The sequence below is a fragment of the Chionomys nivalis genome, chromosome 6 (assembly GCF_950005125.1).
Source record: "Chionomys nivalis chromosome 6, mChiNiv1.1, whole genome shotgun sequence".
Classification (NCBI taxonomy): Eukaryota; Metazoa; Chordata; class Mammalia; order Rodentia; family Cricetidae; genus Chionomys; species Chionomys nivalis.
The window spans coordinates 57,282,841-57,308,673 of NC_080091.1; the positions used below are offsets into that span (position 1 = coordinate 57,282,841).

A 25,833-nucleotide genomic window follows, 5' to 3' on the forward strand; every position below is an offset into this window, starting at 1 on the left:
TCGGGGACTCTGGACTGACAGCTGGGGAACGTGCATGGGTTCAATCTAGGCCTTCTGAATGTGGGTGACAGTTATATAGCTTGATCTGTTGGGGGGAGGCACTGGCAGTGGGACCAGAACTTATCCTGGGAGCATAAACTGGCTTTTTGGAGACCATGCCTTATGGTGGGATACCTTGCTCAGCCTTGATACAGGGGGGGAGGGCTTGGTCCTGCATCAACTCAGTATGCCAGACTTTGTTGACTTCCCAATAGAGGAGTGGATGGGGGGCAGGGAGGGAGAAGAGTGGGGGAAACAGGAGAAGGGAAGAGAGGGGGAGCTGGGCTTGGTATGTAAAATGTAAAAAAAAAAATTAAGTTAAAAAAAAACAGGGTCATGTGCACTGCTAACACATAGATAGATAAGCCTTCTGAATTTCTGACTCCCTAACTCAAATTCCTCCTTTATGGGGCAGGATGTTCTGAGCTCCCCTCAAGAAAAAGAATTGGGAAGAAAAATTAGCATGGTTACTTTTAGAAGCCTTGAGAACAATGAACCACCAGGGGCTGTAAGAGCGATAGAGGACCCTGGCGAGGTGGAGAATCAGACTGGCTTCTTAGAATCTATTCACATGCACATCAGGACGCAGGTGCATGTGGGAGCATGGGAGGACTAGTGTTCATGCATTTGGGCCTGCATGCACGCATATGTGTGCATGTGTGCACCTGCGTGTCTTCTTTCAAGGGATGTTCTGGCTGCCAGTGTGCAGGGTTCTCTTGAAACCAGCTGACTGAAGGTACTATTGGAATATAAGCAGTGGCAGGGGCAAAAGGATTCATAAAGCTCTGACCTTGGTGAGGATCTCTATTAACAGCCCATTACCAAAGCATAGGAAGCAAATGGGAATTGGACAGAACAGGGTTAACTTTCCAGGAAATTCAGCTTTGGTTTTCCTAATTCAATGGCCTTTCTCCTCATTCAGTTTCGAGGAGCCCCACTGCTTGTTATCAGGGAAGCTCGTGATTGTAATTTTAGCCTTCAAACAAAATCAGCCCAGATTCTATTGGCGGTAAGGTACATTCAGCCTCTGAACAGTGCTGTTTCCATTGTGGAAAGATTATGTGTGTGTTATAACTTAAAAATGACTAGTTGCTGCACGGGGGGACCCCTCCCCACCTCACTTCCACCTCTGCTTTGTGGAAGAAAGCTGGCCCTTTGCTTGCGCAGCTTTCTGAGAGCATGGGTGTGAGGCGCTGTTCCCTCCCAACAATATGCACGGGTTACCTTGGAAGCGGCTTTCTTCATGAGCTCTAAGGCGAGCCGTCTGTTCTTTTTAACTCCTTGACCCTAAACATTGACAAACAGCAATGGTTACGAGGAAAATGAATCCCGAATCCCCACAAACACCACACAGAGACACCCGCATTCAATAGAAAACGCTTGCAAACAAACCCTGAACCTTTAGAATTAAAAAAAAAAAAAACCCACACACAATCTTAAGCCTTTCTAGCACCGCAGTATTGTAAAATATCATTGTTGCTGTTGTTCCCGCCACCATCATCATCTTGTTCATGTTTGCGGGAGAGGAACAAGCCCCAACCTCCCAGATCATCAGCAATAAGAATTTCCCTACAACATTAATCACAGTGTGAACTGTGTTCCCATCATTCCACAGGTCTGGGGGAGAAGCTGTAAGGCAGGTTGGATGGATTTGGTCATCCCGGGGGTTTTCCTCTGGAATTATCTAATTTGATGCCCAGATAAAAGCATGTTATCTGTGTTGAACAATCTAGAGTTACTGGCGCAGGTCCCCAGGGTGTGACACTGTCTGTGGCTTCCTAATCGGAGTGAGAGTGTGTTGTAAGGGAGAAAGGACCCTGAGAAAGCAGTCACCTGCCTCCAAGGCAAGTGATGGACGCTAACAAGATTCTTTGTTGCGGTGGCTTGTCCTCTGTATACAGAGATGGGCTTTGCAGTTCCTGTTGTCAAAGGAACTTTTTAAGGGGTCTAAAGGACTATGTGCGGAAATGGTGGGTCCAAGAGTGGGCAGGAAAGATGTCCCTGAGATTTTGACCCAAGTCTGATGGCAGGAGGGAAGTCAGCTGAAGGTCTCTGTCGCTCCAAATTTATTCATAATCGTGAGTCACTTCCACTCTTCCAATGCTTTAGTGGATTTTCCTTAACCCGGATAAGACTCATAGGGTCACACGATATGACCACGGGAGGGCTTTCTTCACTCTGGCTGGTTGGCTCTAGAAGAACTGGAGCTGGTGATTAACACACCAGATGATCATGGGCCAGCACCCCTATCACCACATCCAACCAACCATCACAGCCACTGTAGAGGAGAGTCACTGACATTTCCATCTACCTCAGACTTCCCAGAATTACATAATATGTGAGAGCGGGAGGCAGGATTTGAACACATGCAAGCAGGCTAAGTCTCTGACCACCATACTACACTGTCTACTGTGTAAGTAAAATGGCTCCTAACTCCCTGCATAGTATGGAAAAGACAGGGGTTTGCTTAGCTCTATATTTTTAAGGACCACCAATAGAAATAAGAATCAAACTGAAGGTTAAATTCTGCCCATGTTTCTACTTAACTATTTAGTAAAACCAAAGTGAAGGGTAGAATGAAAATGTTTTTTTTTCCAGAAGTATCCCTGCGCTGTCTAGTTTTATGTGAACTTGATACAAGCTAACGTCATCTGAGAAGAGGGAAATGCTTCCATAAGATTGGGTTTTAGGCAAGTTTATAGGGCATTTTCTTAATTAGTGATGATGGGGGGGACAGTCCATTGTGGGTGGTGCTGTCCCTGGGCTGGTTCTAGAAGAACCCGGGTTCTAGAAGAAAGCAGGCTGAGCAAGCCATGGGGAGCAAGTAAGTAAGCAGCACCCCTCCATGGCTTCTGCATCCCCTCCTGCCTCCAGGTTCCTGCCCTGTTTGAGTTCCTGTCCTGACTTCTTCTGATAATGAACAACAAACCCTTTCCTCCCCAACTTGCTTTTGGTCATGGTGTTTCATCAAAGCAATAGGAGCCTTAACCACGACAATGCCATTATGTCATTTAATCAGGCAGAGGCTGAGGACACATCTGTACACTTGGAAGAGTTGGGGAACAAGAGAACACTTGGACTGCCTGAGACGCATCAGAGGCAGCAGAATAACGGGACATCTAACCCTGGTAGAACGCAACGTTCATCTTCCTCAGTTCTCTGTTTTGTAGGAATGAAGCAGGACAAAGGTTCACAGAAACACAGCAGATCCCTAAACCCAGATCCAGGGCATTGTTTCCAGCACTCCTTGCTGTTTAATCTAGTATTCTTGTCAGCTTCATCACGTAACTTCTCGAACAAAGCCTGCACCATACGCTAATCTGAGCAGTACTAGAAGTTCTTAAATGAGCCCAATGCCTTACACGGGCAGAGTGTGTGCTCGGTGAACAGCCTGTGAATGCCATGACAGAGGACAACACCGAGTCTAAGCCAAAGTTCCATGATCAGGTGAATGTAAGATGTGATGCTCTTGACCGCCTTGGATAAGCCACACCCCACTCGTTGGTATGTCATCTTTGCATGTGGTATGTTGGTATGTCATCTTTGCATGTGGTATGTTGGTGTGTCGTTGGTATGTCATCTTTGCATGTGGTATGTTGGTATGTCATCTTTGCATGTGGTATGTTGGGTGCCCTACACAGCCAATGCACACCATTGTCTTGACACCAAGGATGCCTATGAATTCCCATTTCCACGGGAGACCCTTCTATGTAGGCTATAATTAAAAAGAGCTCCTTGCCAGAAGCAATGCTCTTCCCCGAGATGTGGATAAAGGCTTCCTGCACTGTACCCAGAGATAACTTAGACAGAATTCAATAGCACTGGCAAAACAAAAACAGCTTTGAGATCTGGGAAATGGGACCCGAGGAAACATGTCACCCACAGTCACAGATGCCTGTTTGTGCATCCCATTCTACACCATCAGATCCTGGTGGGCAGAAATAGTGCCTGACTATGCCTCCTTCTTCTCTGGACTTTTCACAGTGTCCAGCCCCAACTCTGGTGGACAAGTGTCTCTCTGCTACCCCGTTTCTGTCCTCTGTCTTTTCCTCCAGCGTGTGAGCCCCCTGAGGCCAGGGATGTGACTGATGTCTCCATATGTCCCTCCACTGAGCGCCGAGGTTGGCATGTGGCCAGCACAGAATGGATGTGTATTAGACAAATGCACTGGCATATGGAGAAGATTCAGATAATTTCTGTCAATTTGGTGCCTGGAAAGAGAAGGTCTAGGCCTCAATTTGGAAACCGTAACAACCATTAGATTTTCAAGCTTCAGTAGGGTTTAGAGGATTGAGTTGTCGCGACATCATGGCCGTCGGTGAGTGAGCGGCCACAGCCGCGGATCTGGAAACAGGTCTGGCCAGGCACACAGGTGACACATGGTTATTTGATGACCTTCATCTGCGGGCATAGGCATAAGGTCCGAGGATTTCCTTCTCAAAGCCAAAGTGTCTCCATTTCCAAGCTCAGGTCTGCGGCCATTCCACCCTGAGTGCACCTGCTCGAGTCTGATTTCGGAAGCTAAGTGGGGCCAAGTTTGATTTGTACTTGGATGGGAGACTTCCCTGAGATTAGTGGTTTTCTACATCTGAGTTTGGGCATGCAGATCACTGCCATAAAGCCAGTATGCCTGGAACTCTGCCCCAAGGGCGAAACGCATCGGTTGGGTGACCCTGGGTCAGTTACAAAACCTCTCTGTGTCTCTGCTGCTCTATATGAGAATACGACACTAAAATGACCTATAGCACTCCTTGGCCATGAGGATTCAGTGTGCTAGTTTATGTGAGGCAGGGAGCAAATGCCTCACTCATTGGTGGAAATAATGATTTTCTTGTAAAGGGCACACGTGTGGTCCAGATTTTAAACCCCGCTGGTCGTATTGTTTCATTCTGTCCATGGCCACAAGCATCATCCCAGGATATAAATTTCTTCAGTGATACCCACAACGGGGGCAGGGGCAGAACTCTAACACCTGCCCTCTGTCTCCCGGACTCTTCTCTGCCCTTCCTCCTTAGACAGCAACCAGGTTCACTCCCCCACCCCCCGCCCCATCACTGGGATCTGGCCCAAGCACACACACTATTGAACCAGAGACAAATGTGCAGCCCCTATGGGGCTGGTGGCCATGCACCAAAGCCAGCAAATATGGGTGTCTCCTTCAGAATGTCACAGAGGTATAGAGAAGCCAGGAGACAAGTGTAAGATTGTCAATTAAAATTGAGCCCAGGGAAGTGCTTCTGATTCTTCCTTTTCAGCGGTGTTCCTCTCCATCACAGGTGACAGCAGCTTGTTCTAAGACTCCCTGTTTGCCTGCACGCCCACAGGAAACGTCTCGGGATGTCTATTATCAGAATCGAACAATTTTAGACCGGATTAAGTGACTCTTACCTTGAATAGCACGATGGCGTAGTCATAGATCAATGCCGGATCTTCGGTCTCCAGGGCCCCCTTAGCGTACCACTCGATGGCAGCCTCTGGGTTCTTGGCCACCCCTTGCTGCCCCCAGAACAGCATCTGGGCCAATCGTTGCTTAAAGACAAGAGTGATTTAGCACAGTGAGTTTCCCAGGTAATGTTTCACATACACTTGAGGGAGTGGGCGGGCCAACCTAATGTAAAATGTTCTAGGTTGAACGGCCAGCCCCAAAGGGACATCTGTATCACCCCTCGAAGGCTCAAGGAATGTCTTCGAAGAAGAGGCAGAAAGAACGCAAGGGCCAGAGGAAGCAGTGGGGATAGGTGTGTGTGTGTGCGCACGGGCCGCTATCATAGGTCTGGGACAACTTGCAGGAGATGGCTCTTTCTTTCCACCATGTAGGTCCCAGAGAACAAATTCAGATAAGCTGGGTATCAACTGAGCCATCTCTCTAGGCCCCTTCATTTTTTAAGGTTTATTTATTCTTTTTAAGGGCATGTGTGGGTACCCAAGAAAGTCTGGGAACACCACAGGCATGCAGGAGCTGCTGGTGACCAGAAGAGGGCATCAGATCCTCTGGAACTGGAATTACAGGCAGTTGGGAGCCACCACGAGAATACTGGGAACTGAACCTGGGGTCTCTGTTAAAGCAGTAAGTGCTCTTAACTGCTGAGCTGTTGCTCCAGCCCCCATGACACCTGTCACTCCTGACGTCACAGCTGTTGTTATTACCTGCATATGGCCTCGATAAGAACAGGCCTCTAAACACTCCATCACAGAAGGGCGAGGGGTTCGTGGGTCCTCACCCTTCCCTATGTTAACAGCTGATGAGGGATGGAGAGATATTGTCTCCAGTGGTACCCATGCTCCTGTAAACAACCCTCATGAAACTCAGGGGTTTCCCCTCCCTATCCCTCCTTTCCTCTCCTTTTCCTTGCTTCTAAATGAGTGGGAGGATGGAGGAGTGAATAAAATTGAAATACATTATGCATATGTATCATAATGAAACCCATATTACATAATTAATATGTGCTAATAATAGCATATAACACATTTTAGGTGGAGAATAAAGACTTAAACACACTATTTTCAGACGGGGGAGGAGCCTGAAGGCATATTTGCATAAATACAAGCTACAACACACATGTATGTTCTTGCCTCCTGACAGCTCCTAGCCTTCCTCTCATGATGGATCCAGCCACAGAGATCAGCCACTGGGAAAGGTCCCAAGACAAACCTCCTTGCTGGTCGCTGACAAAACGGAAAAGGCAGTACCTCCTACAGGAGTCTGGTTCTGGGGTCACTAGGCATGTTCCAGCCAGTTCTGGTTCTGGTCCAATACACTCATACACATCCCACAGGCTTTACGTAGCACTCTCAAAAATTCCCAGAAGCTTGTACATATATAGATTTGCCGAAGGGATTAAGTAAGTGTCCACTGGTAAAAGATCACTGTGAGCTCTGGAGCCCCCAAGAAAAGGTATTTCTATAACTACACTACTCCCTATTGGAAGGACAGGAGGCCAGGGTTATAAACCCAAGAATGGGGGCAGGGGTCCCCTTTGTTAATCATTTGGCCCCATGTGGGCCCCTTATTGTCTGACCTTATTTCTGCCCCCACACCAATACCTTCAATGTCCAGCAAAGACAGTAATCAACTAAAGTGCCAGGAAGATCTCTAGGGAGCCCTAGGAGACGGAGATCTCTAGGGAGTATCAGGAGACTGTTAGTGCCTTTGACTCTTGTCCCTTCCCTAGATCTGGAAGTCCCTGCCACTCAGCAGTGCTGGAGCCTCCTCCCCAACCTGAAGTGCTCCCGAGGAGCACTCATCCACTGCTAAAGCCCTCCTTTGGGAAAAAGGCTTCTGGTGAAGTCAGCCTCAGCAAACTTCAGCTGAGGGCTTACCATCGGCTGCAAATCAGACTCCTAAAACTCTGCTCAGAGAAGTGAGATGCTCGAGAGACAAGGTCAGTCTCTCTGGCTTGACACTCTGTAAACATTGATTGTTCTCCGGGCCGAACACACGGCCATCTAATTTCTCCCACTCAGGCTGTTCCTTGTTTGCTATCTGATATATGCACCAACAAAAATCTTTAAGGGCACAGATACCCCGGTATCTTGTCTTCCTGGTTGGGTGGGAGGACTACACCCCAGCCTCTTGAACTCGAGAATGACCATGTGATATGCTCTGGAACTTGGGCCCCTTATGAACAGAAGTGTTGCCCGCTTGGCTCAGACGCGCCATGGCTGTGGCCCTGACGATGATGTTGGAAGTATGTGGAGAAGTCCCATTCATCCACCTGGGTTCTAAGACTGCAAGAAAGAGTTCCATGGGACACGGTTGCAAGCAGAAGACACAGCAGCATTGCTTCAAGCCACTAGGGATGGGACGGTTTTGTTACTGAAGCAAACCCTCATCTGAGATGGCCGACAGACTCGCTAAGGCGGGCCTGTGCTTACCTGTGCTGCTGCGTTGCCGCGGGTGGCTTCATGCTTCAGCCACATAAAGACATCTCCATCCTCTTTGGTTTGGACCTTGAGTATTTCATCATCTTTGAGTCTAATAGTTTCAACATACGCCTAAAAGGAAAAGAAGTAAAGGAAAAAGGGAGGAGGGGGAGAGAGGAGGTAAACGCCCAAAGACCATGAGCCCACACAGACATAATGCTGTCAAACCAGCAACTGGTCAAGCGAAAGCCACACGAATAATTTAAATCTTAGGCATGACTACATGGTCACGGGAGCGAATTATTTTTAATCGAGTATACCACATCCTGCATGCCTGCATTGTTATTTGTTCCTATCGAAGTATTTGTGGAAGCCAGCATTTTTTCCCCGCCCCCACTTCACTATTCAAGCTTGTTCGAACATCTGCCTGATGTCACGGTTCTCAGAACCAGCTCCCATTTCCAACAGCACCAAAAAAATGTTATTTTCTAAGTATGACCTTAATTTTTACTGAAGCATCCTTATCTGACATAACTAAACATGTTTATTTCACGGTTTCAGTAATCGTCTGCTATAGCTCCAAAGTTAGAAATCTACCCTGCAAAGAAGCAAGCGTACTAAACTCAAAGACGATGAGGTGGGATGTTCCATATGCTCTAAAGATGAACCCAGAGGGAAAGTTCACAGGGTAGTTTGAATTTGCATACAGCCCGTCAGATATCTGACCTCTTCAGAGAAGAGTATACAGTGTATACATTCTGGCCGTGTATTAGAAACCAGCGCCCATTGTTCTGTGGACTGTTCTCATATATGCCAGAGTCTGCACAGCACGCCATGAGGGGGCTCTGGAGCGAGCGACCCATACTCTGCCAAGCCACGGGCAGGTGTGAGAAATTGGTAGCAAAACCTCAGAGAATGAGGAGCCAGGCCTGATTTCCCTTCTGACTGTCTTTGTTTCTTGTCTGTAGCTCCATTGCTTAGACTGTCTTTCAGCTGCTTCCTCTGCTGGGTCTGTGTGGGGCCCAGGGTCCCTTTCAGGAGCACTAGGGGACTGAGTTCTGCAAGGCTCAGGACCCAGCTCAATCCATTCCTGCCATGCTCAGTGTAGAAACAATAGATGGCCTCTTCCTTTTATTGAAATCGACAGGGGCAGGGTGTCTAACTCGTCTTCACTCAAACCACCGCCCCCAGCCCTGATTTACAGACAAAGTAACAAATGGAGGCTCCTAAAGTGAAACAGGAATTCCAGCTCCCGCTGCTCCCCCCTGACAGCCAGGCTAGCACAGAGATCCCTTCTGATGTCACCCTCTGGTGGGAAGACCCTGCAGTCTCAACTGGGATAGAGTCGGTGTGGTCAAGGGACCGACTCCATGTGTCCACAGCTCACAGGGTTGGTGAGGCCCCAGCTGGCACTTCAGGGACACTTGTTTTCTTTGAGGAGGCTGGGGCTGGGCAGATGAAGAATTCTCGGTTTTATGTTCACCTGGAGAATTATGGTGTTTTGAATCTTGGTTTTCTCTTTCTCCTTGTCATGAGACTTGAAAGAGAAAGACTAGGCACACAGAGACAGTTCAGCCTCAGAGCTTCATGCTCTTGCATCTCTGTGACTTTGGCACTGATGACATACCAGTGACCCTCACGAGGAATGTGCCAGGCACTGTCCTGCGCCTTACTCCAACGGACAACCGTGCTTGGTTATGATCCACACCCCCATTTCACACACACCTGAATGCTGAAGCCCACGGACGTTAACTAAACTGCCCAAGATCACACCATCAGTGTTTCAATGCTAGGAGTCAGTTCCAGGCTGGCTCACACCCGTACCTGGCAGCCAGTCTCCCTCGAAGGACTGGTTCATCTGGGAAGGAGCACACGCTGGACTGTCTCAAAATTCCCTGCCCTCCCATGCACAATGTCTCTCTGTGGGCACTGTCAGAGGGGTCTTGGCTGAGACCACATTTCTCAGTATGTGTCTGGTTGGGAGAAGGAACTGAGCAGCCATTCACGGCTGTGAGAAAAGAACACATCTGCTTCTGGCTCCATGGCTCTTACCAGAACCTGTGGGTGCTGCCATTGGGCTTGGCAACAAGCTATAAGTATCAGGACCACACCCTTTCCTCTCTGACCAAGGGGATTTCGGTTCCGACCCACCACCAACTAAATGTGAGCCTTGGGCCACTTTATTTAGATGGTACTGCTTTTCTGCAACCGGAAAAAGTGGCGGAGTATAGAACCTCCCACCTCCCGAGCACTCAAGAGGGGAGCCATTACGTTTCACAGTACAAAGAGGAAGATCTAAGCTGAAATCTAGACTCTGGTGCTGCTCATTGCTGGATAACTTTAGTAACTTTAATTGACCACTTTCAGAAGATGGTAATAATATACTGACCCCACAGGATTGCAAGCCTATATGTGACCTACACATATCTATAATCTATATACAATTTATTTATATCCATAATTGCAGCACTGGGGAATAGAGGCAGAAGGATCAGAAGTTCAAGGTCATCCTGCAGAGTGAGTTTCATGCTAGCCTGGGTCACATGAGAAACGAAAACAAAAGGAGTACAATCTGGAGGGAATGTCCAAATGTCAGGCAATTTCTTGAGAGCTCATACCCTGTGCCAAGCTCTGTCCAGCATGTGGATGAACTGATGTGTGTTGTAACAACCGTGTGAGAGGCCGACAGTCATGGTGTCCAGGCAGGAGTGAGAAATGGGGGCAAGGCTTCTCCGCTAGTGCAGACAGACTGGGAGTGAGCCAATCAGATCTGATCAACCACACTGTGTGCTGCACCCAGGCAAGGAAGGGATGCCTCTCCATGATCCTGGGGTCCCCAAAGAAGCAGTTGTCAGCACGTCAGATGCCTATGCCTGGGCTTTCTGTGGAAGGAGATGGTCTACAAAACACCTAAAGACAGAATGGCCTTAGGAGGGGCGGCTCAAAGGTGCTCATTCATTCAAATAGCATGTTGTGGCCAGAGTAGGGGTAGGATACAGAGAGTAGCCATGGTGGGGTGAGGCAGGTATGCAGAGCCAGGGGTACCATGCTGGTTGTTCTGAGAAATCCCAAGGTTCCCGGAAGGTCCCGTGGCTGCTTTTTCATAAATCAGTGTCATCAGAATGAATAGCCCAAAAGTTCACATCCTATATCACAGGGTTAGAGCATGCTGCCAAGTTCCTGGAGGACCAGTGTCTGGAAACCGTCACTCTCAGATCCCTGGACTGAGTGCCAGAGAAAGGCGCCACATTGTCTAGGAAAAGCTTCACCTTCTTTCCCTCTACCCAGCCTGCAGGCTGCCAGGGGCACTTGCAACCCTGTTAAAAGATGCTGTCACTGGTTTCAGGAAAGGTCAGAGAGGGGAGAACAGAGACAGACAGACAGAAAAGCAGAAAGACAGACAGACAGAAAGAAAAAGAGAAAGAAAGAAAGAAAGAAAGAAAGAAAGAAAGAAAGAAAGAAAGAGGGAAGGGAGTAGAGGAAATGAGGCAGAGATGGGGGAAGAGATGGAAAGAAAGGAAGGAGATGGGGGAGTGGATGAGAGAAAGGAAGGGAGAACAGAACAAGAGAGGGAGCAGAGAAAGGAAGGGAGAGAGAAAACAAGAGGAGGAAGGAAGGGGGAAGACAGGAGACAGGATAGGACAGCTGGCTGGGCTGCAGTTGGACACTGTCTAGAAATGCAGCCTCCTGAGGACTTGTGGGCTGCCACCCAGGCAGCCCCAGAGAGCCAAGGAGAAGCTGGCGAGAGGCTGGACCAGCGTTGTAGCCAACGCTTACACCTGCTAACCGCTGCTTAGTTCCAGCCAGTTGTACTGCTGGCTCCCAGTTTGAGAGGGTGGTTCTTAGCTGAAAGTTAATGTTCTGTTTTAAAGCAATGGTGGGAAAGTATTGACTACTGCAGTAGAGAGAAAGGAAAGCAAGTTCCGCAGATGCTGACAGCTGGATCCTCCCAGGGTCCTTGCCCTGAAAGCTCAGTCTGTTGAAGGAGTCAGCTCTCCGACCCTGAGTGGGCAATGACAGAGTTGTGCCTGGGTGCTATGTGGGAGCTCCAGCCAGGCCCCAGAGGAGGTTGCTGATGAGCACATGGTACAGTAGGAAGGGTCCCACGGCTATTGTGGGGGAGGAGAGAGCAAAGAGACGAACAGGGCCAGGACTGTGAACAGTCTGCTGTGTCCAAGATAGGGCAGTGCCCAAATTGGCAGAGTGGCCAAGGTAAGGATGGGTAGAGGGAAGGAGTGCAGAGAAGAAATGCTCTTGTATACCTGTAATAGTACTGGATGTCGTGGGGTCAGTTCTTAACCCTGTCTACATATTATAAAAATGAGAAGCGCTTCTAATGTACACATGCGTGCACACACACATATACACTCATATACATTCATTCATGTATATGTGTGCATTCATATAAATACACACATACCACAACACATACACATATGTGCATTGTGCATAAATGAACACACCCATGCATACCCAAATAAATAAAAGCACACACATGTATGCATGCACACACACACCTCAGTATCCCAGGAGGATTGGTTGCAAGACCCCCCCCACAAACAATGAAATCCCTGATTCTTGTCTCTTATCTATTATGTGGTAATTGGGAACCTAGAGCCTCAAGTATGCTTCAAATGCACCCAACCACTGTGCCCCAGTCCCAGCCCCATGCTCTAAATCACGGCTAGATTACTTACAATACTTAATACAATATAAATAACATACAGATAGCTATCGTGCTGTGTTTCTTAGGAATACTGAAGAGAGAAGTCAATACACACTGGGAGAAACACCTTGCTTTTTTGGAATATTTTCAGTCTCTACTTGGTTGCATCTGAGAGTGTGGCCTCTTAGGCAGAGAGTAAAAAGCAATATACACACACATATTACCTTCTGTCTACGTCTGATCTTACTCCGGGGTACTGGGGTTTGGGGCATCAACATTTGAATCAGGGGAGACACAATTTTGCACCCCTAAGAGAAGTTGTTGTAACAGTTCGGGATAGACAATCAAGGACCACAGAAGGCAGCGGTGTCAGCGATGGTGATGGGGAAGAGAGAAACACTGGGGTGGTTCTTAGATAGGATGAGGGGTCAAGGGTCAGCCCCATTTCTTAGTGTAGCTATGGGTGTCGTCTGGGGAGGGGTTAGCACTAGAGGAAGGGAGATGTGAATGGCCAGCTTCTTTTGTGAGAAGTAAGAAAGATAGGAGGTGGAGATAAAGACTGAGTACTAGCAACATGCAAAGGCGGCTGTTGCTGGGGACTGTGGCTGAAGTCTGCCATGCTCCCAGAAGCCACAGAGCAAAAGGAAAGCTGTGACCAAGCTGAGAGAACGTGGGGAAAGGAGGGAAGAAACTTCTAAGAACTGGGCTGAAGGAATGGAACTCGTTTGCAACGTAAGTTACAGTCCAGACAGAGGGAAAGCTAGCTGTCCCTTCCGGTTCTACCTGCAGCACATGCCCACTCAGGCACAAGTGGGAGCGGAGTGAGAATCCTGATGGGGAAGATGAAGCGATGCGAATCCCAGAAGCAAAGATGCAAAGAGAATGAAGAAAGGCGCCATTGACAGAGCCTTCGCTTCTTAATTAGCGGTCTGGCTTTCGAGAGCTCCTCGTTTGCTACATTATGCTGGTGAATTAATAGATACCTCAACAAAAGGACATTTCAGTGAACGCATGACACCTGCTTCAGTCCTCGAGAAGCCATTAATTATGAATTCTTAGGAAAATGAGCGCTGACACAACTCCTCTAAGTGTTTAATTCCTATCCACGACGCCTAATCATACGGCCTTTCAGCTGCGAGACACATCTCTTCTGCTCATCTCCTCCGGTTCTGACCAATTAAACATTTTCATTCCTAATCATAACATTTCACATGCCAAGTCTTCAAAAGAGAAGGAGCTTGTCAGCAACGTACCACTTCCCGCTGCTAATTGATGCTGAATTCGGATTCTTAGATGTGTGATCTATACGTGCAGGATGTTAGGGGCATGTTTGGGCTTGGTGGAAAGGTAAAGGCAGCCTTATTTGGCAACTTGACTTCAGAAAAATGTTTCTCGCCGGGAAATATTTTTTTTTTTAACAAAAAGGTTGATTAATTAATTGCTGTCAAGCTGAGGTCAAATTTTGCAAATCATCCACAGAGAAAGAGTAGTCAGATATCAGTGACAAGTGTTGTGCAGGTTTATCTGAAGAGAACCAACATTGTCAAAGGAATTAGAATGTCTCTATAGAGACAGACTTTTGGTTTTTTATGACTTCTGTCCTTTTCCTTCTCCTTCCCCTCCCCTCTCTTCCTCTTCCTCTTCCTCCCCCCTCCTCTCTCATTCTCCCCTCTTTCTCTTCTTCTCTCTCTTTCTTCTTGGGACAGGGTGTCACAAATCCCAGCCTGGTCTTGAGCTTCTTATGTATCCAAGGATGGTTTGAATTCCTGATCCTCCTGCATCCTTCTCTTTGGTGCTGAGATTGCTGGCACATGCCACTACACCTGGTTTCATAGAGTGCTGGAGACCGAACCTTGTGCGTACTAGCCAAGTGGCCTACCAAGTGAGCTACATCCTTGGCCCGCTCTGCCACGTTTAACACTCGCTGAAGCCTCATCTCTTTGAGTCAACCGTTTCACTGCAGTAGAGTGGCCACGGTAGATTTTTCTTTTTTCCAGAAACCATTTTCGAGTATCTATTTCCAAGTATCAAATGCCACTTTTCTGCCCAGTGGGCTTCTGACTCAATCCAAGGGCAGTTTAGTTCCCAGTCAGTCACCAAGCCTGAGATTCAACAATTCTGACCTAGCCAGGCTTGTCTCTTAGACAGGCCTGCCCAGCAGGAAGGAAGAGAGAAGCTCACGGCATAGATCCTGCCATGGAGCTTCATATTGTCTGTGGCTACACAGACCCAGATGCCCCGTTTGGTTCCACATTTCCCTGGCAGAGATCAGCAGGTGCAAAAATACCATACAGTCAAAGCGTGAAATAGTCACCAGCTGGCCCTTTATAGAAAACAAACAAACAAACCCTCAACCCCCACAGCAAACCAGTTGCATTTATCAGCGTGAATCATCTCACGCACCTCTGTGACCCGAAAACCGAGGAGCCCACTGTCTCCTCTCACGTCCGTCTGTGGGGCTGTGCTGTCGAGGAGCCTCTACTGAGGGTCTTACACAGACACCTTCACTGGCAGCCTTTTATCCTCACCCTCCAAAGAAGCCCGGAAGCAAGCCATCAGTGAGTCTAATCTAATGCATTATGCTTTTTTGGCAGATGTGAGCCACTGATTTCTTTGTCCAGTGAGTCAGCAGAGCCGGGAAGCAGGGACCGGTGCTAAATCCCCTTGTCTTTCAGCGTCAGCCACCTGGCAGCAATGAGAAGGTAGGTCCACGGGAAGAAGACCTTTCTTAAGCATCCCGCACTGGGCACCTGGCTGGAGATAGAGCTGGCTGCTACGTGCTATGTGCGGTAGACCCTGCTTGTTTAGCATGGATAGAGAGTGGTGCTGGGAAATTAAAGCCTCCTCTCAATTTGATTCCTTCCTTCCTAACATCCAGACCTCACCGTCACACATGGACAAAATGCTTCTGTTTCTGCAATACTTCCTTTTTTTCAAGACCAAAATCTGCCCCTGGAACCAATCTCTCCTTCACCCACAAGTCTGCCCACTCATGGGCAGTTTGCAGATGTGGGCTCATGCCTGAGGTCAGAACGTGAACCTGCACACCAGCAGGAAATGGGAACCGGAGACAGGACAATAGAGCTCTGCTCTCCCTCCGACAGTGCTCGTCCTGGGAGAGCCAGCAGATTGAACCAGATGCAGGTGCAGCCTCCAGCACGCTGCCCAGGACTGTGTAACCAGGCCGTAAGCCTCCCCAGCCATCTCTTTCCTACCTGGTCTCCCTGCAGTGTGTGCTGGTCAAGGGGTGTCTTTGTGGCAATGTTGCTGTAGTATGCGTATGACAGTTCCCAGTCCAGCGGATAGCTGTCGACACCCTGGTAGTGTTTGTACCCAAGATTCAGTGACGACAGTCTCTCACTGCCCTGGCCTCCAACCAGACTGTATAGCATGCCCTGTTAGGAAGAAATTGATAAAAGTGTTCACAAGGCTGTAGATAAGGTAATAAAATCCCCTGAAACTGAAAGGTCATTTGACCTGCTCCCTCTCTATAATCTCAGCCATCCTAGACAAGTTAATGTACCTTAAAAAAAAATAAAAAAATAAAACAAAAGCCACACATACAAAGACAAGCAATTGTACACGGAGATCAGGAATTAAAAGTCACCAGAGAACATGTAGTGTTTTCTTGTGATAGTGTTATCTGTCAACGTGACGACGGCTGGCAGGGGCCCAGCATCCTTTCTCAGGGAGTCTGGTAGGCTGTTTCCAATGAGGCCTGGAATTGGGGGCTGAGTAAAGCAGATGGTCCTCCCCAGGGTGGGGGAGCAGCATCCTATCCATTGAGAGCCTAAGAAAACCAAAGGCAGAGGAAGGAGGACTTCATCCCTTTTGGCTTCCTGCCTGCCTGCTTGAGGTAGGGCCCCGTCCAAGGGCTGGGCTTTCCACTACCACTCCCCTGGCTATTGGGCCCTTCTGACCTCAACTAGAAACCCAGAAGCAGCAGCTTCCTGGCTTCTCACTTGCAGATGGCAGAGCAGGGAACTTCTTAGGCACCATAATTGCATGAGCTGATTCTTCAGAATAAATCTCTTCCTATATATATCAAATCCCATTGGTTCTGTTTTTCTAGAGAACCCTGACTAATACGCTTAGGAAAATGTGACTTTAAATGTTAGGCACGTTGCATAATCAATTTGGATTCAAGGCCCAAAGTAAAACAGTCTACTGCGGCATTTATTTTGATAGTAGAAAGGGTGGAGGTGGCGACGCTTGGCTGAGATATCTGAAGGCTTTTCTGAGCCAAGGAGTAATATGGGGTGACCGCGTCAACGTGACAACCTCAACATGCGGTCCACGGTGTGAGGACCATCTCATTTATCAGGGAAGAGATCCCTGATTCTGAAGGACAGAGTCCCAGATGGCCCTGCTCAAACTGTCCCTGGGCTGGTTTACCAAACATGAGAGCCATGTGCAGAAATTGAGAAGTAGCTCTTTCCCTCTAAAAATGGGTTGTCGTGGAGTTCCATAAGCCAAGGACATTTTTTTCCTGGGTGTAAAGGTTTTTAGGGGACTCCAAGGAGCCGCAACACATCCAGGGCCATCTCTCTGCACACATAACCCAGGTGACAGATGCTCCTGAACCCATGAAATACGTCACCTGCAGCTGATCCTGAGGTCCATTTAATCCCGTTTCATAGAAGACAGTGAGGTAGTAGGATGCTTTATGGTAGCCACAGCAGCTGGAATCCATCAGAAAGGGGATGACAGAGCTAATTTGGTGGAGGCCATCAACGCCGGAGAGTCTCTTTACAGCCTTCTCAAATATCCTCCCACCGATTTCTAACACGGAGTCATTTTGGTTCCATGGCACTGTAAATAACACAATTCGCAGCACACAGAATTAATTACCACAGGGCTGATGTGGCTGGAGAAGGAAGGACAGTCAATTAAATACCTCTGTTATTGACAAGGTGGGTTCTGCAGTACCTTGAAATATACCACCCTCTGGGGAAGTAAATTAAACCCTCTGGGGGAAGCTATGGTGTCACTCGGTAAAAAGCTTTTCCTCTAGCACTAAATGACAGCCTGGTATCCTGGGGGAAAGACTGTGCCTTGCAGAGCCGAGAGAGTGCCTCAAGAGAGTCATTCACTCAGTGTAATTCACCGCCCAATCAGGGCTGCCGAAACTTCCAGAGAGACTCTTCTGAAATGGACGTGGAAGAAGAATGTGTCTTATCCCAGAAATAGTTCCTTGGTACCGCTCCCAAAATCTGAGCAAGAGCATTTTATTTTTAAGATGCTTCCTCATCATCTTTCGATTCCAGTTTTGCCTGTGGGTCTCTCGATATAATGAAAAGAATGAGTCAATTCTTAGGAAGGCTTGCAGCCACCTAACACAGGGTCAAGCATCCTATGCAAAGGAGGCCATTGGATCTGCACAAGCTTAGGTGGCTGGTACTATTTTTAGCCTCCTCCTCCTTCACAGCAGGGGATGAAGGCCTGAAGAAGCAAAATAACTTGTCTACAGTTACAAAGCCTGGCAAAGGGCTGGGCCAACCTTTGAACCCGGCTAGACAGGCCACGCCACAAGCCAGAGTTCACTCACCCCCTTGTGGACAGGCAAGCAGATATATTCACCAGGGCCCTCCCAGCATGGATGGGGAGTTGTCTGGTCTGCCTTAATATGCTTGGTGCTTTCTTTCACGAAACCTCTCATCAATCTCTATGCTGATCGGTGTCCAAGCCAAGCGAGCAAGTGTGATGGCTCCATGATGTGCCTGTTAGAATCTTTTCGAGTCTGTCTTTGTTATCTACCTCGCTTATTCATCAATGCAACCAAGGGAATACTTCTAGGAGAGGCCAGCCACTAGTGTTGGTGCCATTCTACAGAAGATCATACAGGATGGAAAGATGTTATTTACAGGAAACATAGGACCTAAGTTATACATAAACAGTGTCAGCTTGAATGTGAAATTAAATGTCAACCTTGACTGAAGTTTCAAGTTTCACCTGCCAAAAAGCTGGTACTTCCAACGTTTTTATTTTCTTCATCCTGTTTTTAAAAAGTCATCCTAAAAAGCATTCAGGAGACAACGGATAAATCACTCTTCTTAGCACACCGGAAAGGAACGAGCAGAGAAATTTTTGTTCGGAAGGAGAGGTTTGGAATAAGTTTACTGAAGAGTAATTCCCTTGCAGTGGTTCATTTTGAAAACACAGGTCAGGAGGGCTGGGGAGATGGCTTAGTTGGTAAAGTACTTGCCACAAAACATGAATACCTGAGTTTGATCCCAAGCAACTACATAAAAAGCAAGGTAGAGAGGCATTTACTTATAAATCCAGTCCTGGATAGAAAGGGCCAGGAAATGTCAGGGCTTGCTGGTCAGCTAGCCAAGGGGAATTGGTGAGCCTCAGGCCAATGTGAGACATGCTATGAAATATTAGTTGAAAATGTGTTATATTTGTTTATGCTGTGGAATATTTGTTTAATGATGCAAAGGTGTGTTGCATTCTTTTATGCTGCATTGGTTTAACTCTGTGAAGCTGTGTTACTTTATCTGTCTAAAACACTAGATTGGTCTAATAAAGTTCTGAATGGCTAACAGCTAGGCAGGAGTAAGGAGAGGCAGGGCTGCCAGACAAAGAGAATAAATAAAGGGAGAAAAAGAAAAGAGAGGGGAGGAGAAAAGGAGAAAGAGGAAGATCCGGGGGTCAGCCACCTAGCCACGCACCCAGAGACAGAATAAAAACAAAAGAAAAGATATACAGAAATAGAGAAAGGGGAAAAGCCTGGGGGCAAAAGGTAGATGGGATAATTTAAGTTAAGAAAATCTGGCTAGAAATAAGCCAAGCTAAGACTGGGAATTCATAAGAAAGAATAAGTCTCCATATATTTATTTGGGAGCTGGATATAGCCGCCCCCCCCAAAAAAAAGTTATAAAAAAAAAAAACTACAGAGACAGTCTCAGCAAACACGGGGCATGATGTCCGAGCAACAATATCTGGGGTGCCCACTGGTCTCCACACACAGGTATGGACACAACTCACGTGCATCTTCACATAGAGATGCATAAGTGTGTGTGTGCAGATAGACAGACAGACAGACACACACACACAAAGATCCAGAGCTGGCATTATGAAAGTCAACATATTTGTTTACAAGCTGCTAATGGATGGAACTAGAAAAAAAAAAGTAAGTCATCCTGAGTGAGGTAACCCAGACCCAATAAGACAAACATGGCAGGTACTCACTCATAAGTGGATATTAGATGTAAAGCAAAGGATAGCCAGGCTACTATCCACAGTCCCAGAGAAGCTAGGTAACAAGGAAGACCCGAAGAGGGATGCAAGGATCTCCCTGGGAAGAGGAAATGGATGAGATTTTCTGGGGAAACTAGGAATGAGGGTTTTAGAGGGGGAGGGAATGGGGGATGACAACATGAGGGATCAGGATGGCTGAGTTGGGGGCAGCACAGAAGAGGAGAGTAATGAAAGAGGTATCTTGATAGAGGAGGACATTGTGGGGTTAGGGAAAAACCTGGTGCTAGGGAATCTCCCAGAATTCCACCAAGGATGACCCCAGCTAAGACTCCTAGCAATATTGGAGAGGATGCCTAAGCTGGCCTTCCCCTCTAATAATTGGTGACTACTGTAATTGTATCAGAGAGCCTTCATCCAGTAACTGATGGGAGCAGATGCAGAGATCCACAGCCAAACACTGGGCCAAGCTCTGGGAGTCCAGATCATGATGGGGAAGCCCACAGAGACAGCTGACCTGAGCTTGTGGGAGCTCATGGACTCTGGACCAAAAGCTAGGGAGCTGGCACGGGACTGACCTAGGCCCTCTGCATCTGAGAGACAGTTGTGTAGCTTGGTCTTTTGGGGGGCCTCTAGCAGTGGGACCAGGACCTGTCCCTGACGCATGAGCTGACTCTTTGAAACCTTTTCCCTATGGTGGGATGCCTTGCCCAATCTTGTTGCGACAGGGAGGAGCTTGGTCCTGCCTCAACTGGACATGCCATGCTTTGTTGTCTTACCCCTTCTGAATGGAGGTGGAGGAGTGAAGTGGGGGGGGGTAGAAGCAAGGTGGGGGAGGGAACGGGAGGAGAGGAGGGAAGAGAAACTGTGGTTGGTATGCAAACAAACAAACAAGTTGCCGGGGGTCCTTGTGTGCCCCCCACCCCCGGCCAAGGCAGATGCTGTCTGCAGGTCTGCATCCAAGGTGGACATCCTCCAGCTCCATCTGCATCTGTTTAGGCCCTACAGATCCCAAACACACAAAAGCACAGTAGCTGAAAAAGCCATCCTAGTGTGTAGGAACAGCAGGGCGCCTATTCCGTATTCTCTTTGTTTATTTGCTTGCCTGCTTTACTTGCGAAAGACATAACTATTTGCTATGTAAGAAACATAACTATTTGTTTTGGTAAGACAAATCAAACAATGCAAATGGTTTTAAATAAAACAGAAGCCTGCACTCCCCCACTCTGTCTTGGGTGAAGATAAAAGCTGTTAAAACGCTTGGTACCTATGCTTGGAGACTTTTCCTCTGCATGCACAGCAATTCATGTGTGCATTTATTTACATATATTTTTTTCTTTTCCCCAAGTGGCATATTATGCCACTATAGATTCTGACTTCATTTTTTATGCTTTAAGTTTCTATTAAATTTTACTTCTTTATTTTTGTGCCGATGTGTGGAGGTGCATACATGCCACAGCATGAATGTGGTGCTCAAAGGACACCTTGCAGGGGTCAGTGCATTTGTTCCATTATCTGGATCCTAGGGATCAAACTCAGGTCTTCAGGCTTGGTGATAAGCCCTTCACCCACGAAGGCATCTCACCAGCCTGACTTTTTCTTGTAAATTAACTATGGATTATTAATAGCTCCCTGTGGTCGTCAGAAGTTCATTCTGTTTGATGCGCTGATACTGCAGAGGAAGAGGAGGACGGTAGCTTTGTTGATGAAGTGCACACTGTGCAAGCATGAGGACCTGGATTCAGATCCCCAAACATGCACATGGAAGGCTACACATTGTGGCACAGGTCTGTAATCCAGTCTTAGGGCAAGGAAGACAGGAAGATCCCTGGAGCTCATTGGCCAGCAAGCACAACCCTACCCATTAGCTTCAGGTTCAGTGAGAGGCCTGTCTCAAGAAATAAAGGTGGATAGTGAGGGAGGAAGGACACCAGTGCTGACCTCATACCTTCACACACACATGCATGCACATGCCCACATCCTCCAGATAGACAGACAGACAGGCAGACAGATAGGAGATAGATGATAGATAGATAGACAGACAGACAGGAGATAGATAGATAGATAGATAGATAGATAGATAGATAGATAGATAGATAGATAGATAGAGATAGATGATAGATATGATAGAAATTGGGGTACCACTTCCAGCATCCTCCCCAGTTGCCCATAGCAGAGTATTTGCATGTGACCAGTGTACATCTTTCTGTGGACATCCACCTGAAAACTCTACCAGGAGGGTCCTCTCTGCAGCTTGTGGTCACATGTGGCCCAAAACAGCTAGGAACTCAGCCTAACACAAACCTAAATGTACTGGCTAACAGTCTGAGACAATTGTGTTTTTTTTTTTCCAACTCAACTGTGTAGATCTAGAGCATGAATTTTGTAGATGACACCACCCGTCTCCTGTTACTGTGAAACAGCGGCTCATGACCTCAACTCCAAACCATCTCGAGATTCCTTGTGTTCAATACATTGGAAACGCTACAAAAATGGTTGTTACAGTGAATTGTGAGGATTAGTAATAAGAAAAATATGTTCATACATGTTGACTGCAGATTGTGTGTGTTCTCAGTGCTGGGGACTGACCTGAGGACCCTCACACACACACCAAGCATTGGAGACCCTAGGTGTACCCTCAGCCTACTGCTCTAAATATCTTTGATTCCTCCTGGGTGTGTAGAGATGTAGAGCCCACAGGAACAGAGGGCCAACCATCCTGCATCTTATGGCTGCACCAAGTTTTCTAATTTTAGACTCTTGGGCTGCTCCTTGTGATTTTGCTATAACAAACACCACAGCGATGGACACTTCTCTCTGTTCTCCTGCTGGCCTACGCCTGCAGGACAGCATCCTTTTCCACCACGACTCTGGGAGTCTCTTTTGTTGGGTTTTCCCCTTGCCCTGCTGAGAGGAGCACTCCTCGCTACTGGACCATTCCCTTGCTAAGAACCTTCTCCATGGCTTCAATGAGAATAGTACAGAGATCCAAACACACAGATCCTATTGCAACTTATTCATAGATTTAGTTTTAAACATGTGCTCATTTCAGATGCTCCTGTGGGCACATTCCTGCAAAGTGGCATCCACATTATTGTTAACGATTCATCCTGGCCTTACCTCCCTGCCAAAGTCCAAGATGATGGGTTTTGCTAAGTACACAGGGTTGTCAGCTTCATGTGCTGAGGAGGGAGGGCTCCAAAAGAAACGAAACTCTAAATGAAACACCTACCCCAGTGACCCCTGGCATGGAACCCCAGAAATAAACGTCAGGATTGCCCAGGTAGCTGGGAACATACCCTGAATCCTTCAGTCTATCCTGGGCCCCAAAAGTTTTGCAGACAGAAAGGGCTTGCTCATTTCATATTTTTTATATTAAAATTCTTAACTCCCTCCCTCAAAAATATCACCAATTGATATTTTCTCTGCCCAAGAATCTAAACAATTTTCTGCACTACTGGATTTAATAAAAGCAATGATTCTAAGGTAAAATTACTCATTTCACACATTTGGTAAAGTTCGGATTACAACTATTGTCTAAAAATCAAAGCCATGGTGTCTTTGTCGATATTAGACTCAGTTTAATGAAACTGTTAATTTCACCCATCTGGTTTAGCATATGCATTTTTTTCCTAGCTAGTCTGTAACTGAAAACATGTCTTGTTTGTGGAGATTAATGGTATAATGAAGAAATAAACAAACAGAATGGGAAAAGCCACCATTTCTCCATTTTCTTTCTTTTTGTACCAGACGCTAAGGAACAAAAGGCATAGCCGCCATCACTTGAGTCCCTATTTTCCAGGCAGCACGGTGCGACTTATTTTACTCCTCATTCATATCAGAAGGTGTGTGCTGGTTGTTAGAAAAGCCAAACAGCACAATCTGAGACAATAGCCTAAGCTGGAGCCGGCTTCTGATTGAGAATTCAGGAGGAGGGAGGCACCCTTGCTCCCTGTGAGAGGGACAGAGACATCAATAGGAAAGTCATTTTTAATGTCAGCCTTCCAAGTGGCAAAGAGCATCCAAAGTAGAAGTTTGAAAGAGGAGAAAAGTATACGGAGGAAATATCACTTGCTGTTGTAAGGAGCCCTCTTCGTCAAGTTTACTGACTTCAAAAACACACAGTTTCTCATCTGCATTCTGATCTGAGGTCCCGATGGGCTCCAAGAAGCACCAAGAGCCGGCTGCAATAGTGCCTTAGCACAGCACACGTGTCTTTTGACGCTGGGAACCCAGTCCTATCCAAGTTGTCCCTCTTTCCCCTTCCTTCTAATACAGTGGGAATGCTCAGGAAGAGGCATTGCTCTGCACCATGTAGATGCAAATAATAAGAAGAAATGTCTGTACATGTTCACTATAGATGCGACTTTTTTCCTCATTATTTCTGCTTTTGGGTAGCGCCGAAGGTGGGTCCAAGGGCCTCATATCTACTAGACACCTACTGCAGAACGCTTTCCAGCCTGCTTTTCTGAATATTTATGTAAGGTTCAGAAACTTGGACTTCCTTCCTTCCTCCCTCCCTCCCTCCCTCCCTCCCTCCCTCCCTCCCTCCCTCCCTCCCCCCCCCCTCCCTCCCCCTCCCTCCCTCCCCCCCTCCCTCCCTCCCTCCCCCCTCCCTCCCCCCTCACTCCCTCCCTCCCTTCTTCCTTCCTTCCTTCCTTCCTTCCTTCCTTCCTTCCTTCCTTCCTTCCTTCCCTTCCCATCTTCCTCAACCCCACTCTCCTCCCCTTCTCCTTTCAGTATTGTTATTTTGCAGGTGGGAAAACTGTAACCCATTTCTTTGTTTTCTTCCTCATCACCTCCCTATGAACGTATTTGAAAACCCAACAACACATGCTTTCAGATCCTAACGATACAGGCGATGGCTCTCCAACAGTCAAGCGTAGCTCTTAAGGGAAGGGGTGCCCTGGTGTTACTGGGTCACATAACCGCATGTCCATCATGCCCACGCTCCACATTTCCTCAAGAGAACAGTAGAACTGTGGGCCAAATTAAGATCAAAGTGGCATTCTCACGAAGCAGTGTTACCCTCGGCAGACTGTACAGAGCCGCTGTCTCTCTACACTGTGCTCCAAAGCCAGGGGTGGTGGGGTGGGGGTGGGGGGTAGGGAGGGGGGCAAGAGGCCCTGTTGAAACCAGGCAGATGGTGTCAGCCCTGGGAGAGGAGCCCAGGCCTGGACCTGGCCTCGTCCCAGAGCTCCGTTTACTGGCAGCTCCCAGACTTCCTCCAGGCACTGGCACCAGCAATGTGGGCTTAGTGGTGCCCCCGCAGAAAGGAGGGCAAGGAGACGGTGCGCAGTTCCGGCCTGGGGCAGATGTCCCCAGGGGCACACGGACATCATGGCAGCTTCACTCGCACATCCCTCCTCCCTTTATGGCACCTGGTTCTCCCCCACAGACCCCTGCCTACCTGAATGTGAGTCTCTGGTCTTCTTCCCTGTCCCCGGCCCTTGAGCCCGGAGTCGAGCCCCCAGTGTCACTCTGCCCAGCGCTTCGCTGGCCCTGATACCACAGCACTCTTTAACGGGCTTCTGATTTCAAACTACTCCGCTTTGACAAGGTTGGTGTGACAGGAGGAGAAAAGAATGAAATGGCCAGAACAACTCTTAAATAATGAAAACCACGTAGCCTAAATTCTACCGTTGCTGCATCAGAAAAAAAAAAAAAAAAGAAAAGAAACCCAAATGCTAACAGGACCATTTCCATGCCCCAGCAACTGCCATTTTCCTAGAGAAGTCAAGGCTCAGGAGACAGTTTTAAGGCTGACCAATCTGCTGAAATCCTGGTCAAAGGATCTTGTGTTGGATGCGACCCTGGCACCGTGCACAGTGGGAACTTAGTGACAGCAGGCATGGCCGATTTTACAGACCAAGTAAGACAATCCGGATGTAGAGCCCATCTCTGGAATGCCAGGGTAGGGGAGGAAGGGTCTTGGGAGCATCTATATGCACTGCAGCTGGGTACCCCAGGAGTGCTGCCATCTTTAATTCAAAGGTTCACAGACTCTGTGAGGTGGAGAACAAGCCCTGTTATACACGAGAGCGAGGACACCAGCGAGAACAGCT

The 25,833-nt window shown here is 47.7% G+C and overlaps 1 protein-coding gene across 1 annotated transcript in view; it reads right to left on the reverse strand.

Moving 5' to 3' along the window:
• The window catches only part of Sel1l3 (SEL1L family member 3), a 113,310-nt gene that overhangs the window by 34,912 nt on the left and 52,565 nt on the right, over positions 1–25,833 (reverse strand). Inside the window, exons 10-14 of the mRNA XM_057771714.1 lie at positions 17,169–17,380; positions 15,784–15,963; positions 7,915–8,034; positions 5,428–5,568; positions 1,264–1,326 (exon numbers count right to left, since the gene is read on the reverse strand). Coding sequence (XP_057627697.1) covers positions 1,264–1,326; positions 5,428–5,568; positions 7,915–8,034; positions 15,784–15,963; positions 17,169–17,380 — 716 coding nt within the window. The remainder of the gene's footprint in view (positions 1–1,263; positions 1,327–5,427; positions 5,569–7,914; positions 8,035–15,783; positions 15,964–17,168; positions 17,381–25,833) is intronic.